General features: G+C 53.0%; 1 protein-coding gene across 8 annotated transcripts in view; it reads right to left on the bottom strand.

Annotated features, from left to right (window-relative positions):
* Nod2 (nucleotide binding oligomerization domain containing 2) overlaps positions 1-14,319 on the bottom strand; it is a 35,219-nt gene that overhangs the window by 7,300 nt on the left and 13,600 nt on the right. For all 8 annotated transcript variants that reach the window (XM_027939038.2, XM_027939040.2, XM_027939041.2 and 5 more), the window contains exons 4-9: positions 10,039-11,857; positions 5,402-5,485; positions 5,097-5,180; positions 3,066-3,149; positions 1,639-1,722; positions 1,077-1,160 (exon numbers count right to left, since the gene is read on the bottom strand). In XM_027939038.2, coding sequence (XP_027794839.2) covers positions 1,077-1,160; positions 1,639-1,722; positions 3,066-3,149; positions 5,097-5,180; positions 5,402-5,485; positions 10,039-11,857 — 2,239 coding nt within the window. The remainder of the gene's footprint in view (positions 1-1,076; positions 1,161-1,638; positions 1,723-3,065; positions 3,150-5,096; positions 5,181-5,401; positions 5,486-10,038; positions 11,858-14,319) is intronic.

Below are 14,319 nucleotides of genomic sequence, written 5' to 3'. Positions count from 1 at the left end.
ATGGGCAAAATCCAATCAGATTCCATCAGTGGTACTTTGACAGAACTAGTGAGCCCTGCCAAGAGCCGTGACCCATCCTCAATATCCATTTTCTGGCAAGGTTTATATGGTTCAGTGCTTTTTCTGCTTCCTGGAAAAATTTAACATTAAACATTTTAGCTCCCTGATATAATTTGGAACTACAAAGATGACCCTGGAACTGAAGACTCTGTTAACAATATCTATAGGATGGAAAACTTGGGAGTCTGCTTCAGGTCAACAGCATGAGCACAATTCATGGGTCACCTTTCAACTCCCCCAAATTCCATTCACCTTCCAAGGTGACCCCTAATTCTAACACTCAGTGTTCTTAGGAATTCAGATTCACTTTGAAATAACAAAACTCGGGCTGGGATTGTAGCTCAGTGGTGGAGCGCTTGCATAGCATGTGTGTGAGGCACTGGGTTCAATTCTCAGCACCACATATAAATAAATAAGTAAAATGAAGGTCCATCAACAACTAAAATATATATTAAAAAAATATATAACAAAACTTCATCATTAGCAGCTGTCATAGTATGAGTAGTAGCTGTAGTCATAGCAGCAGCTGCCACCATAGTAGTGGTGACTTCAGTGCTGCGATGGTTTAACATCTGTGGTGTGCTCACCCATATGACAGGCACTATATTAAGCTCTCACAGGCACTACCTAACAATTTTTATACACATATTTTTATAGTTGGAAACATTCTCACTCTCATTTTACAGGTGAGAAACCTGAGTTTCAGAGACTGTTATTTAACCTGCCTAAGATTACAGCCTCCTTGATGCCAGAGTCTGCACTCTTACCCATTTTGCTGTGGGAGGACAGTAAACAAATGAGTAAACTAATAAAAAGCATTAAATGAAAACAAATCAGGAGCTATACATCAGGCTCTGTGAGCTTCATACCTCTCAGTACATTAAAAAGACAAAAATTGATCAATCACTCAGTCATCCTCTCTATGTCTTATCCACACAGCTGCTCTTTGGATGTGGCCAGGCAATCAAGAAAGGCTGTTATCTTCCTCCCCAGAGCAGAGAATCCCCCCAACTCACCAGAGTTCTTCTAGGGCCACATTCTTTTCCAACATCAGTGCTAAGGCTTGGGCACCTGCACGGCCAATGTTGTTCCCCACCAGGCTGGACATAGTCATGAAACAGAAAGGCATCAGAGCGGTGAGAGACCTCAGAGGTCAGCTAACCTACGGAGAGCAACATGGATGGCACACGTAGCCCCACTGACCCAGTGTGCACTAGTGGATCACAGCGCTCCTCAAGCCCAGGAGCAGCCTTAGAGATCCTTTCTCACGAGGGACACTGTACAGCCACGACCAGTGGATTGCAATCGGTCTTTTAAGATACAATATGACTGATTCGGCCTAAGATCTTCAATTTTGCAGGTGGAGAAACAATTTCTAAGGAGGAGAAGAGTCGTCTCCAGAGTCACCCAGAAAGCCTCAAGTGCCCCAACTCCAAAACCAATGGTCTTTCTTCCTCCCCAACCACCTAACACAGAGGGATGGAAAGAAGTTCAACCACCTTCAAAACTGGCCTGATCTCCTTCCTCTTCACTGCCCATCTCCCTGTGAAAAAACGTGAGGCGGACCTTGCAGCTTACCTGAGCCACTTCAAGCTCTGGTGGTCATCTAAGGCCTCAGCCAGGGCCCGGGCACCGTTGTCACCCACCTTGTTACCCCAGAGCCTGAGAGGACCAATGGAGTCAACAGATTGTTAGTGGACGCCTGCTGTGGGTTCTAGAACTGTCTTCATGTTGGCCTGCCCCCTGAAGCCCCAGCCAGTGGGGCAGGACCACCCGATCCCTGAGAGTTCTCACTGGGACACAAAGTTCTCACTTGGGTCCCAGCAGAGTGGACCTGCTGCCATCTTTTTGGTGGGATGGCCCAACCTCTCTCAGACTTCAGTGGCCTTAAATCACAGACTTAAGACACAGTAGAGGCCCAACCATCCCAGACCTCCAGGGACATGGAGCCCACCCTCAACAGCAGCTCACAGAGTTGTAACACTTTCCCAACTTTGAGTTCAGATTTGCTTCCTGGTAGCTGCCACCCATGTCTGAAACTAGCTCCAGGGACCACCCGGGACCAGTCTACCTCTTTCCCCACAAGTCAGCTCATATCTCTTGTTCTTCTTAGGACCCTCAGCTCCTTCATGGTGTCCAACCCTCTCCCCTTCTGGGTCATTCTCTCTGACCCACTTAGTTTTAACTCTGTCACTACCGATGCAGCCTGAACAGGGTGCTGGTTTCTAGAACATCATGCCTCCAACTGAGCTTGTGGGCAACTTGTCTGCTTGTGAAATGGCTGGAAGAGCTGAGCCCCAAAGTTATCCTCTCTTCTTCAGTCTCAGATCCCTGTTCTTGTCAAATGTACAACAGTTCACATGGGACAGCCGAGGGACTGCTGGGGACAGCAGGAGTGACACCCTGGAGGGACAGATGCTCTGCCCAGCAACCAGGGGAAGCCCCACTCTGGAGCCCTGTGGGGTGGGGGCTCCTCTCACAGTCAGTGGATGATCCCCCTCCCCTTCCTGGCAGGCGCCAGCTTGGCCCGACTGCCAGGGCGATTGCTCAAGAGCCGAGGCGGCACACTCCCATCCTGGCTACCATCCCTCCCACATCCCTTCCTCCAGGTCAGGGCCCTCACAGAGACCCACACCCCGGGGTATGTTCACTGCATGAGCCTGGGATGGGGCCCTGGTGATGGTGTCATTCAGAAGCATGGAGTGGTTCCAAGGTACAGCCAAAGCACAGCCCTAAGCACCCCAAGGACCAGAGGGCTTCCTGGCCCAGGTTCAGGGTGCTGCCTTCCCCAGCCCTGACATCCTGAACTTCCTGCTTATCAGATGAAGCAAGCACAGAGGCAGCTGAGAGCCACCCACTCACTCCCTCCCCCCCCCCTTTGTCCTTCCCCCCGGGGGGCCCAGCCCCCTCTGGGGCCTTACAACTGGTGGTTTTGACCTGCCCTACATTCTTGGAAGTCCCCAGACTCCTCCGCACAGACCTATCTGTCCCAGAGTCCAACCTACCCCAGGAACTGCAGGGAGGCATTGCTTCGGAGCCCCTGGGCCAGCACCTGGGCCCCTGCCGCGGTGATGTGGTTGTTCCCCAGCCTGGAAGGGAAGGCAGGAGGCTGAGAGCTCAGCAGAGGGCAGGGGACAAGGCTCCGCAGTGCCAGGGCAGGGAGGCCTGGCAGGAAAGCCCTGAAGACCTTGCCCGAGTGCAGCAGCTACCTGCTTACTCAGTGGCTCCAACTTTGTCGTCCCCAGCCAAAGGAAAGTGGAGGAGGAACTATTTGGTGACATAGTATGACAGGTCTGGGCAGGAGCCGTAACAGGCAGCTGTCCTGGGAGGTAGTTTTCCCAAGAGCTGAAGATGACTCTGTCCCACCTTTCCCAATCGTCTCAGTCACCCCAGCACGTCCCTGCTGACATGCAGAAACCACTTTGCCACAGGTAGTAGTTACCTCTTCTGCAAGAGCTGGGGCAGGCTCAGGCAGCTGGGAAGAGGAAGGAGCCTCTGGGCATGTACATTGCCAACCCCCAAAGGGACACAGGGGAGTGTTGGGGCAGGAGGACGGTCCGGTCCCAACCAGAAAGAGCCCAGCTGAAGCCAAATTCAGGTATGTCCAAGAGTGTCAGAAAAATCCCCAGAGCTCTCACCCACCCAGCACTTCCTGGAATAATCAGAATATAATTTCATCTGTTCAAAGAACTGTAAGTCATTCTGACTCAACAATCTTACAGAGTGGGCACTGCTATTCCCTTTAAGAAGGGGTGCAGCACCATGAGACGGCACCTCCCCGACCTCCAGCCTCAGCTCCCTGCAGGCAACCAAGGCCCCAGAACCCATGCCCTTCGCCTCGGCACCAAGGCCCAAGGCTTCCCACAAGGGGCTCCCTCCCGATGACCGAGAGACACGGTGGCCAAATCCCCCAGCCCCATGGATTTGTCTTGAGGCGCTCTGATGGCCTTGCTGAGCTCTCTCGGAGCTCCACTGAAGTACAAGCTTCGTCAGCCTCCCCAGCCCCCTCCCCGTTTCCCCTTGGACACATTTTCCCCAGCAAATCTGATGGCCGTGCAATTCCTTCCTGGAGGACTCACAGGAGACTCGCAAGCTGTGAGCTTACATAACTTGCCCACGATCTTTCAGGGGCTGAGCTCACTATACAAAGCACTCACTGTTCTGCATTAGATCTTCATGTATAATAACTCGCTCAACCACCACAACAACCTCAGAGGGGGCTATGATCATTATCCTCATTTTCTAGCAGGGCAAAATGGAGGCACAGAGACATCTACCAGGCTGACCCAAGGTCACACAGCTAATGAGGATTCAAATTCCAAGGGTTCCTAGAGTCAAACTGTGGGCAGCTCAGCTCTAGAGCCCCTAGTTTCAAGTACTCTGATGCATTGACCAGAAACCCAGGGCTTCAAATGCAGGTACACACCCCAGTGCCACCTGCAGCCCTCCCTGGGCAGGTAACCAGGTCAGTCTGGGGAAGCAGGTGGTAATGGCAGAATAAAGTCTTTTGTGCAAAAGGCACCTGTGGCCTTGGTCTCAGCAGCTCCGAAGGAGGCGGAGCTACAAAGCCAAGTTTAAAAACAGTAGCTTCCATCCCCAAACCCAGGCCAGCAAGTGAAAATAATAGATTTTTTCCCACAAAGCAATGCTCCAGCTGGTGACGAAGACCTTCCAGGAGCATTTCAGCCAATGGCTGGCACAGCCCTGGGGCAAAGATGGCACATGTCTTCCCCAGCAGGATGCCCTCAGTGTCCATCAGGGAACCTGGTAACCCCAAAGAGCCTGGGACACTCTTAGACACAGGGAAGGACAAGGGCCTAGAAACTCTTCTTTGCCCTGAGGGCTGAAGGTCAAAAGGGCAGGTGCCCCTGAGCAGAGCTGGTCCAGAGGAGATCCAAGCAGTGCGGGAACCCAGCTCACAATGACACTGCCCTGGGCTCAGTCAGGAAGTCACAAGCCCACCTGTGGTCCAGGCCAGGTGGACCCAGAACCCACCAAAAATTACCTTCCAGGGAACAGGAACACCCAGGGCTTACCTCAATGCCAAGAAGTCCTGCTTGCATGCGAGGAGCGTGGCCAGGGAGTGTGCACAGCCGTCAGTCAATTTGTTGTTGAACAAACTGTGATGTCCCAGGACAGAGGAGATGTGCAGGTGAGGCCTGTGGCCAGTGAGCCCTCAAACCCAAGGCTGCCCATTCTCCCCTGGCAGGAGCCAATCAGCACACGCCAGCCAGGCAACACCCCTCCCCCAGCCCTTCACACTCTCGGCTGCCCAGACAGCGCGGCCTGGGATGAGACTGGGGGACACAAGGCCCCACGCCCACAGCCCAGCCCAACTTACGCTAACTTCTGCAGGTGCTCACAGTGAAGAGCGTGCTCAATGAGCTTGCAGAGGCCTCGGTCTGAGATATCGTTATTGCGCAAACTAAAAAAGATGGAATGAATTAATTGAAAAATGGAGCTTTTCAGGAAGAAAATGTACAGCACCCCCAAAATAGAGTCTTGCTCATATCCCCAAAGTGCCAGCATATGTGCTTCTGGGAACCACCACCAAGACAGAGCACCCCGGAAGCATGGAGACCCCCCAGCACTCCTGGCCAGGTGGCTGACTAGGGTGGGGACGGCCCAAGGATTCAGAGTCCCTAATGAAGAGCACTGGAATCCTTGGAGAGTCGCAGGTCTAATTCCAGGCCCCATTTCTATTTCTGCAAAAGGACAATGGTCATCACAGTGGCCTCACTGAAGGGTCCCAGTGGAAAGAGGCTGATCTATACCAGATGGGCCAACCCTTGGGGCAGCGATGGTCACCACCTTCTGGTTAGCAGACTGTAGACAGTTGGATGAGACTGGCCCCAACTAGTGCATAACAGGTTGTAGATAGTGAAGCCTCTCTGGGCTGTCCTTGACCCAAGGACACTACTCCTGAAGGGCAGATCCTGCCTAGCAAGCCCCCTCTAGCTCATCTAACCATGAGCTCATCTGAAAACTTCCCTAAAATACAGATTAGATTCTAGGGCATCTATCCTGAACTGGTGCTTCCATACACGCGGGGTGGGGCCCAGAGGTCCATATATTTTAACATCTGTGCAATGATTTTTTAATCCTCAGACAATGGCCCTGACTCAATGGTTATCAGCTCAGGCACTGGGGTCCCTCATCTGGACATTCTGATCCTGACCAGGCTCTTACTAGCTATTTTCTGTTTCTTTCATCTACAAGAAGGGAACGACTGTATTATCACCCTCTCCAGGCTGTACACATACAGCCCTGTGAGCCCCTGGCACATGGTACGAGTCACCTGTCATCAGGAGCACTAGCACGTATGGAACTTTCTGTGTGCCGGTCCTGGGCACTTCCCAACAGTAACCTTATCCTCACCACAAGCCCTTGGAGCAGGCACTACTATGATGCTCATTAGAAAGAAACTGAGGCACAGACACGTGAAGTGACTTTGCTAAAGCTGCACAGCACCTAAAGGGTTGAGCTTAAGTGGTCTGGCTCCAAATCCCACCCCTAACCACAACACTGTGGGGCCCTCCTTGTGGCCTCGGATGGCTGCCCGTTCTAGAGAAGCGGTTTTCAGGCTGCAGGTCGTGTGACCCATTAGTGTGTCACAGAACCAATTTTGAAGGTCCTGAGCAGCATTTTAAAAACTGAAATAGAACAAAAGAAGAGAGCAGAGCGTCTCAGAGCTAACGAGGCAAAGTCATCTCGTGAAGCTTCTCATTTAGAAGTTCTGAACGCGGGTGCGTCTGCTCACCGCTTGCTCTCACTGTGGGTTACCGTCAAAAAACTTTGAAACCCATCACCCTAGAGTCAGAGAGAGTCAGGGTGTAAAGAACCCTGCATCGGGTGCTTTACATACGGGGTTTCCTAGAGGCTGAGGGCTTTAGTTGGCATGGAAACTCCTCAAGTGGAGAGATGCAACCTGGCGCTGTGGGAGAGAGCTTGGCCCCCTCGCCCCCACACATCTCTCTCTCTCTCTCTCTCTCTCTCTCTCTCTCTCTCTCACACACACACACACACACACACACACACACACAAATATGCCCAAGAAGCAACCTTCTAGTTGTGCGTAGGATAAAGAACAATGGATCTTGGTCGAGGGCCTGAACCACTGGTTCACTTCCTGTTTCTATAATGAAATCTCTCCCATAACTAACACATAAAGAGGAAGGAGTTATCTGGGTACACAGTTAGGAGTTCCAGTTCATGGTCAATTGGCCTTGGTTGCTGTGGGGACGATGGCAAGGCAGCAACTCATGGCAGAAGCTTGTGACGGAGCAAACATTCTTAACATCACAAGCCAAAGAGGAAAGAGAAAGAGACAGAGGCTGGGTCCCACAGTCCGCCTCAAGGGCACGCCTCCAAAAATCTGCAGACTTCCTACAAGGCCCACTTCTTAAAGGTCCCGCCATCTCCCAGTAGTGCTACTCTGGGGACAAAGCTTTTCACACGTGGACCTTTGGGGAATGCTTATCCAAATGGTGGCGACTGCTAATGGAAACATCAAGCTGATTCCTCCAGACCAGGGCTTCTCGGTGTGAGACCAGCTGTAACAGAATCACCAGCAATGTGTGGGACAGCTGTAGATACCGAGGCCACCCACTGAATGGGAGTTACGGGGGGCAGGCCCAGAAATCTGCCCTGCATCAGTTAACTCTGCACACTGTAGTCTGAGCACATGCAGCCTGCCTCACCTTTATCTGAAAATAGAGACAGACCCACAGCTTCCCTAAAGCCCTTTTATTTATTTATTTTTTGATACTGGGGATTGAACTCAGGGACACTTGACCCCTGAGCCACATCCCCAGCCCTATTTTTTATTTTATTTAGAGACAGGGTCTCACTGAGTTCCTTAGTGCCTCGCTAAGTTGCCGAGGCTGGCTTTGAACTCACGATCCTCGCATCTCAGCCTCCCAAGCCTCTGGGATTACAGGCGTGCACCACCGCGCCCAGCTCCCTACAGCCCTCTGCACACCACATGGGAACACTCCTGATCAGTCAGAGAGGACCCACTGAAGAATTCCAGGGACGGACTGGTCTATGAGAATCATTCTGGTCTCTTGGGATTCAAGAACCCCTGGGAGAACCAGCTTAGCAGACAGACGGCCTCCCGACTCCCCAGCCAGACGACCACACCTCGTCCCTCCAGAGGAAGTGCAGTATGGTGCCGTTACTTGGCCAGGTGCTCTGTCTCCCTTCTCTGCCAGGCTCTTGGTCCTGGGAGGCTGACGTCTGTGGCCATCAGCAGCAGGGGCAGATCTGCCTCTTCGGTGGCTCAGCAGAGGAAGGCACTGACCAGAGGCATTGACCAGGGCCAAGCCTGACTCTCCTGGAGCCCAGGCTGCTCAGGATGCCCTGGCCACTCCTTCCTCTCAGCTAATAAGTCTGCCCTCCCTGAGCCTCGGGTCCACCAACCACCACTAGCCCCAGGGCCCTGCTCCATCCCCCTTGGCTCTTCATGACCTCTGTAGACAGTCCCTTTATTAGACTCTCCTCAGCTCACCCCAGTTTAAGTGTGGGATCTGTTTCCTCCAAGACCACAACAAGGTCAGCCATACTTACATTCTATATTAATTGTACATAATAGACATAATACTATAGATGATTAACTACCCATAATCTATGTTATAAACTTATGACCACAGTCCCTATCTCGGGGCTAATGAAAGCCACTGAACAAGTTCAAGTAGATCCCATGTATTTGTTTCATGGAGGAAAAGAAGGCTTGCTGATTTGCCTCAGAGAAGACGCACCACCTTCACATTCAAGGAGGGTCTTCTCACCCTTTGCTTAGGGTCAATAAAGGTCACCTGAAAGTAGCCCAAAAGACCCAGAAGATTGTGAATAGATTTTAACTTTTGTCTACAACTTTTTGCTTTTTCATGGGTTCTACAGAATTGCAGTGCTCCCTCCCCTGGGTGATGCTGAAATCCCACCTGCACACTGCACTACCTGATAGAAAAAAAGTGGGCCACGTGGGGCACAGTGACACACACTTATATTCCCTAAAACTTGAGAGGCTGAGGCAGAAGGATCACCAGTCAGAAGCCAGCCTGGGCAACCTAGCCAGACACTGTCTCAAAATAAAAATCAAAAGGACTAGGGAAACTAGCAGGCCTGTAATCCCAGCAGCCTGGGAGGCTGAGGCAGGAGGATCGCAAGTTCAAAGCCAGCCTCAGCAACAGTGAGGCGCTCAGCAACTCAGGAAGACCCTGTCTCTAAATAAAATACAAAAAGGGCTGGGGATGTAGCTCAGTGGTCGAGTGACCCTGAGTTCAATAACGCCCCCCATCCCCCCCAAAAAAAACTCTGCACATGACCTTGAGGTTTTCCTAGAGCCTTAGAAGTGCATCCACAGAGATGAGATGGAGAGTAGAAAACTGATAGTCAGAAAAATGTGAAACCCAGTCTGCAATTTCCTGTGTGACTGTCTCTCTCTCTCTCTTCTTTAAATATTTTTTCAGTTGTAGGAGGATACAATACCTTTTTAAAATTTTATTTTAAATATGTGGTGAACCCCAGGCCTCACCCATGGGAGACGAGTGCTCTACTGCTGAGCCCCAGCCCCAGCCTGTGACTGTCTCTATTTGTTGGTTTGTTTTCATGGCACTGGGGATTGAACTCAGGGAGTGAGAAATGCTAGCCGCATCTCCAGCCCTTCTGTGTGACTCACTTCACTTGTCTGAGCCTCAGATCAAGGACAAGGGGGATAATAATGGCCCTGCCGCCAGCACAGAGTGGCTGTGGATATTAAATGAAATCATACCGGAAAGAGCAGCAAGCACCATACCTGGTAGAGGGGACATTGACTAAGGCATGGCTGTCACATATTGACACTAAAGCCCAGAATGGGGAAGGGTCTGGCCTGTGTCGTACCAGGGGGTGCACCGGGACGTCTGGATCCCAATGGGCATAACTTTTCGGGCCCTGTCCCCCCGCCATGCCCGACCAGCAATGCCCAGCAGCACTCACTAAAGAGCCTTGCAGATACCAAGGCAAGGCAGCAGCTGCTCCACGCCAATGTCACCCACAGAGTTATAGTCCAGCTGCAGGGCCACGGGCCGCTGGAGGTGCCGCAGCACAAAGGCCAGGGCGGCACACTCTGCGGGGCCCACCCTGCAAAACGTCAGCTTGAGGTGCCCGACATCCAGCCCGCGCACCGCCTCCCGCGCCAGCTGCTCCTCCTGCATCTCATACAGGCTCCGGATGAGCCAGATGAACCCAGGCATGGCGTGCATGCTCTTGGCCTCACCCGGCACAGCTGGCGGGATGGACTGGAAGTGCTTGCGGAGGCTGCGGGATAGACAGCGGCGAGTACAGGCTCGTCGGCGCCGGAGCAGGGCCTTCTTGGACACCTGGCACGGAGCCAGCAGGTCCCGGTGCTCCTGGGACAAGAGCCCTGCCAGGAAAGCTGCTGTGATCTGAAGGTTGTGCGGCTCGGCCTTCTGCAGCAAAGCCACCACGCTGCCCTCCTCACACCTGGAGCCCTGGACGCACAGTGTGGGCAGCAGCCGGGCCAGTGGAGAGCTGCCCGGCCTGTGGCAGTTGAAGAGGTGTCTGAGCGAGGCTACGGGCACGTCAGGACTCAGCGCCAGGTAGATGGCGGCAAAAAAGCACTGGAAAGTAATGTGCAGGAATTCCAGGTCTGGCGCGCTCCCTGGCACCACCCGCTGGGCACACACCAGGAAGCCAAGAGAAATGTCATCAGGGCCCACCTGGGCTGCCTGCAGCTGCTGGGCAGAGAACACATAGCAGCACATGCCCAGGCCCCAGAGAGCCAGTCGACCAAGGTGCAGGAGGGTGGAGAGCCTGCCTCGGAGGAGGCTGGGTCCCCGGATGTGGGAGGCCATGTCTGGTGGGGAGGCACGCAGCAGGAAATGCTGCAGGATCAGAAGGTACATATCTGTGGTGGTCTTTGGGGACCCCCCGTCCTGCAGCAGCAGTTCCTGGTGGCATCTGGACACCATCCATGAGAAAACAGGAAGATGGCATAAGCCGTACAGGGCTGAGGTAGCTTGGAGCAGGTGGAGGAGGCGATCTGCCATCCCAGGCTCAGGATGGCACCTCCTCAGGTAAAGCTCGATGGCCTCCTTTGAGAAGCCCCTCAGGTGGCACTCGGTGCACGCGTACTTCCTGAGGAGGGCCGACACGGCGTCTGGACGGCTGGTCAGCACCTTGCGTGCGTTCTTGAGCAGGTTGCCCTGCAGGAGGTTGAAGAGCAGAGTGGGGACTGACGTGGGGTCCGACGGGGAGCAGTGGCGCTCGCCATCGGTGAACCTGAACCTGAACTCATCAAAGCCGTCGAAGGTTAGCAGGACGCGGTCGGGGTGGTCGAGGAGGAACTGAAAGACGTCCTGCTGGCCCGCATCGGGCCAACAGCAGTGCTCGAAGATCAACGTCCTCAAGGACAGCGGTTTGGTCACGCACTGCAGCTGCCGGCAGCTGAACGGGAAGACGAAGAGAAAGTCCTGGAAGTGCTGCCCAGTCGCCCAGAGCAAGTGCAGCCGCTGCAGGAGTGTGCTCTTGCCGCTGCCCGCCTCGCCCACCACGAGCACGGTGTCCGCGTCTTTGTTGAGGTGTCCCTGGGCTCTGAAGAGCTCCTCCAGGCCCAGGGTGGCGGGGCTCTTGTGCAGGGCCCCGGCCGTGCCCACCTCCGTGCGCAGCTCCAGGGTGTTCTCTGTGTACACGTCGTCGAGGCACAGATTCTCCGCGCCGTCGTAAGTGCTGAGGAAGCGGCACTGCGCGGACACCGTGCTCCTCAGCTTGGAGACGTACTTCCGGCATTCTGCAGCTGGAAGACAGCAGAAGAGCGGATGAGGACGAGACTGTGGTCAAGGTGGGACCCAACCGGAGCGGGCTGCGGGGAGGAATGTGCTGATAGGAGAGAGGGGCCAGAGGGCGCCCATTAGCTGGGGACTTCAAAGACAGCCACCTAAACCTCAGTTGTCTCCCCTGTGAAGTGGGGAGACTGGCGGTCACCACCTTATGGAGCTTTAACACGATCAACTGAGATAATGCATGTCCGGTGCCAAGAACAATGTCCCTCACAAAGTAAATGCTCCAAAGACATCATCCAGTGCCCTGACTACTACTGACACCAGACTGGCTGTGGGGATTGGGCTCTAGTCACGAGACCTGTGTTCTGATGCTGTTCCCACCATGTTGGCCAGGTGGCTTTACACAAGTCCCCTCACCACTCATCTTCAGTTGCCTCTTCCTAGAGGGAAACAGGATCTAAGGGCTTAGGATTCTGCAGTCAGACACACCTGGGTTTAAAACCTGTGTCCAGGGGCTGGAGTTCTGGCTCAGCGGTAGAGCGCTTGCCTAGCACGTGTGAGGCACTGGGTTTCATCCTCAGCATCACATAAAAATAAATAAACAAGCAAATAAGATGAAGGTATCATGTCCATCTATACCTAAAAATATAAAAAATAAAAAACCTGCATCCACCATTCATTTGAGGACACCACCTAACCTGACCAGGCCTTGGTTTTCTGATCTATAGAAATGGGAACAATCCACATCTTGAAGAACTGTTTCAGGAGCAGTGAGATGAACGGGGTTTAGAAGAATATCTGGCACTTGGTAAACAATCCAAAAGTGGTATTCACTATTAACATTACTGGTACAGGCACTGCAGTGCCCCCTGGCCAAAGATGTCCACGTCCTGATTCCTGGAGCCTGTGACTATGTTCCCTTACATGGTAAAAGGGATTAGGTGGCTGCGGTGAGAGGAACCTGCAAAAATCTGAGTGGGCTGGACACTGGAGGGTCTCAAGGTCACCGTGGTTCCCAGGCCAAGCACTCAGACAAGACCCTCTGATTCTGCCTGCACGTCCCCATCCTCCTCTTGTCCCCTCTGCAGGGAGAGTTCGCGTGCCCAGGGTGCATCCAGAGGGCTGATGTTTTCCTTTATCATCCTGGTTCCAGGGTGTGCAAACCACTTCCTGTGTGAGGGGTCAGTTCCTCTTTTGGGAAATAGAGAAGTGCCGGTCCCAAGAGCTAGGCTGGTAGGACATCAGCACGGTTCACATCATCGGAGCCGCACTGCCCCCAACCAAACACTGGCCCGTTCTCAACCCAGGAGCCAACAGGTAATTTTTGCAGGGAGCTCTCAGCTCACTGAAGTTGCAGATGCTCTGTGTCTATGTTTTTTTATGTTTTATTTTTTGGTCATTTTTAAGATGGAGTCTTGCTATGCTGCCTGGACTGGACTCCAACTCTTGGGCTAAGTGGTCCTCCTGTCTCAGCCGCCTGAGTGGCTGGGACTACAGACACGTGTCACCTCTTTTGCTCCCAGAGCTATGCTCACTGTTGCTATTTCTGCCCTTTGGCTATATCAGGAGCACTAAGCAGACACCAGAAGCTATAGACCTTTCCTTCCAATACCCTGACTTCCATCGCAGATTCACAGCCATGGTTAACGACACCAAATTCCTCAAAAAAAAAATCTCATTTTAAAGATATCAATAGACATATCACTTGTCACCTTCAGCAGCACCTGCCCCATGGCACGGTGTCCCCAGTGCCTGCCTCGCCAGCTATGCTTGATGATATCAATAATCGTTAACCAAGGGCCAGCTGGGTACTGTGCATTGATGTCTCTATCCTGCTCTTGAAGGAGATGACACACAGCCACATGCCAAGCACAGGCCTCCAGCCATCCCGCCCTCAGGCCTGCTCGCTGCTGAGAGGCCAGGACTCAGGCTGAGAAACCCATCTGTCAGCACCAGGCACACAGCTCAAGGGCCTTCAGTGCTGATAGCTTTCCCTCTCGAGGCTGCTGGAACAAGACTCAGGGAGCGCCCAGCTTGCATCTTCTCTTTACAATGGAAGATTTCTTCTCCCCACAAGACAGTGCAGGTGAGGACAGTTTGCAGTCACACCCGTCTCCACTGCTTCGTCACTTAACCTGCCTGCCCAGTTTCCACATCTGTAAAGTGGAGGAAACACCTAATTCCCAGGGTTATTGCAAAGGGCATTTATTGTACAGTGTGTTGTAGCTGTGTGCACAGGCCTCTCCCATTCCTGGGTGGGGTTGGTGAGCATGGGCACTGAGGGGTGCCATGTTCTCTAAATCCACTTGGTCCCTGAGGTTCTGATCATGAGTAAATGCTCTGCTATTAACCATGAATCTGTGCTGACTTCCTTTTCCTTTCTGACAAACTGGAGAAGAACAAAAACTACATTCCAGAGGTCAAGAGCTACCCAGCCCACCTCTAAAAGTGAATCTGGATCTTCCTAGTGCAGACA

The sequence above is a fragment of the Marmota flaviventris genome, chromosome 18 (assembly GCF_047511675.1).
Source record: "Marmota flaviventris isolate mMarFla1 chromosome 18, mMarFla1.hap1, whole genome shotgun sequence".
Classification (NCBI taxonomy): Eukaryota; Metazoa; Chordata; class Mammalia; order Rodentia; family Sciuridae; genus Marmota; species Marmota flaviventris.
Note: the sequence above shows the minus strand (reverse complement) of the source record. Positions and strands in the feature narration are given on the sequence as shown.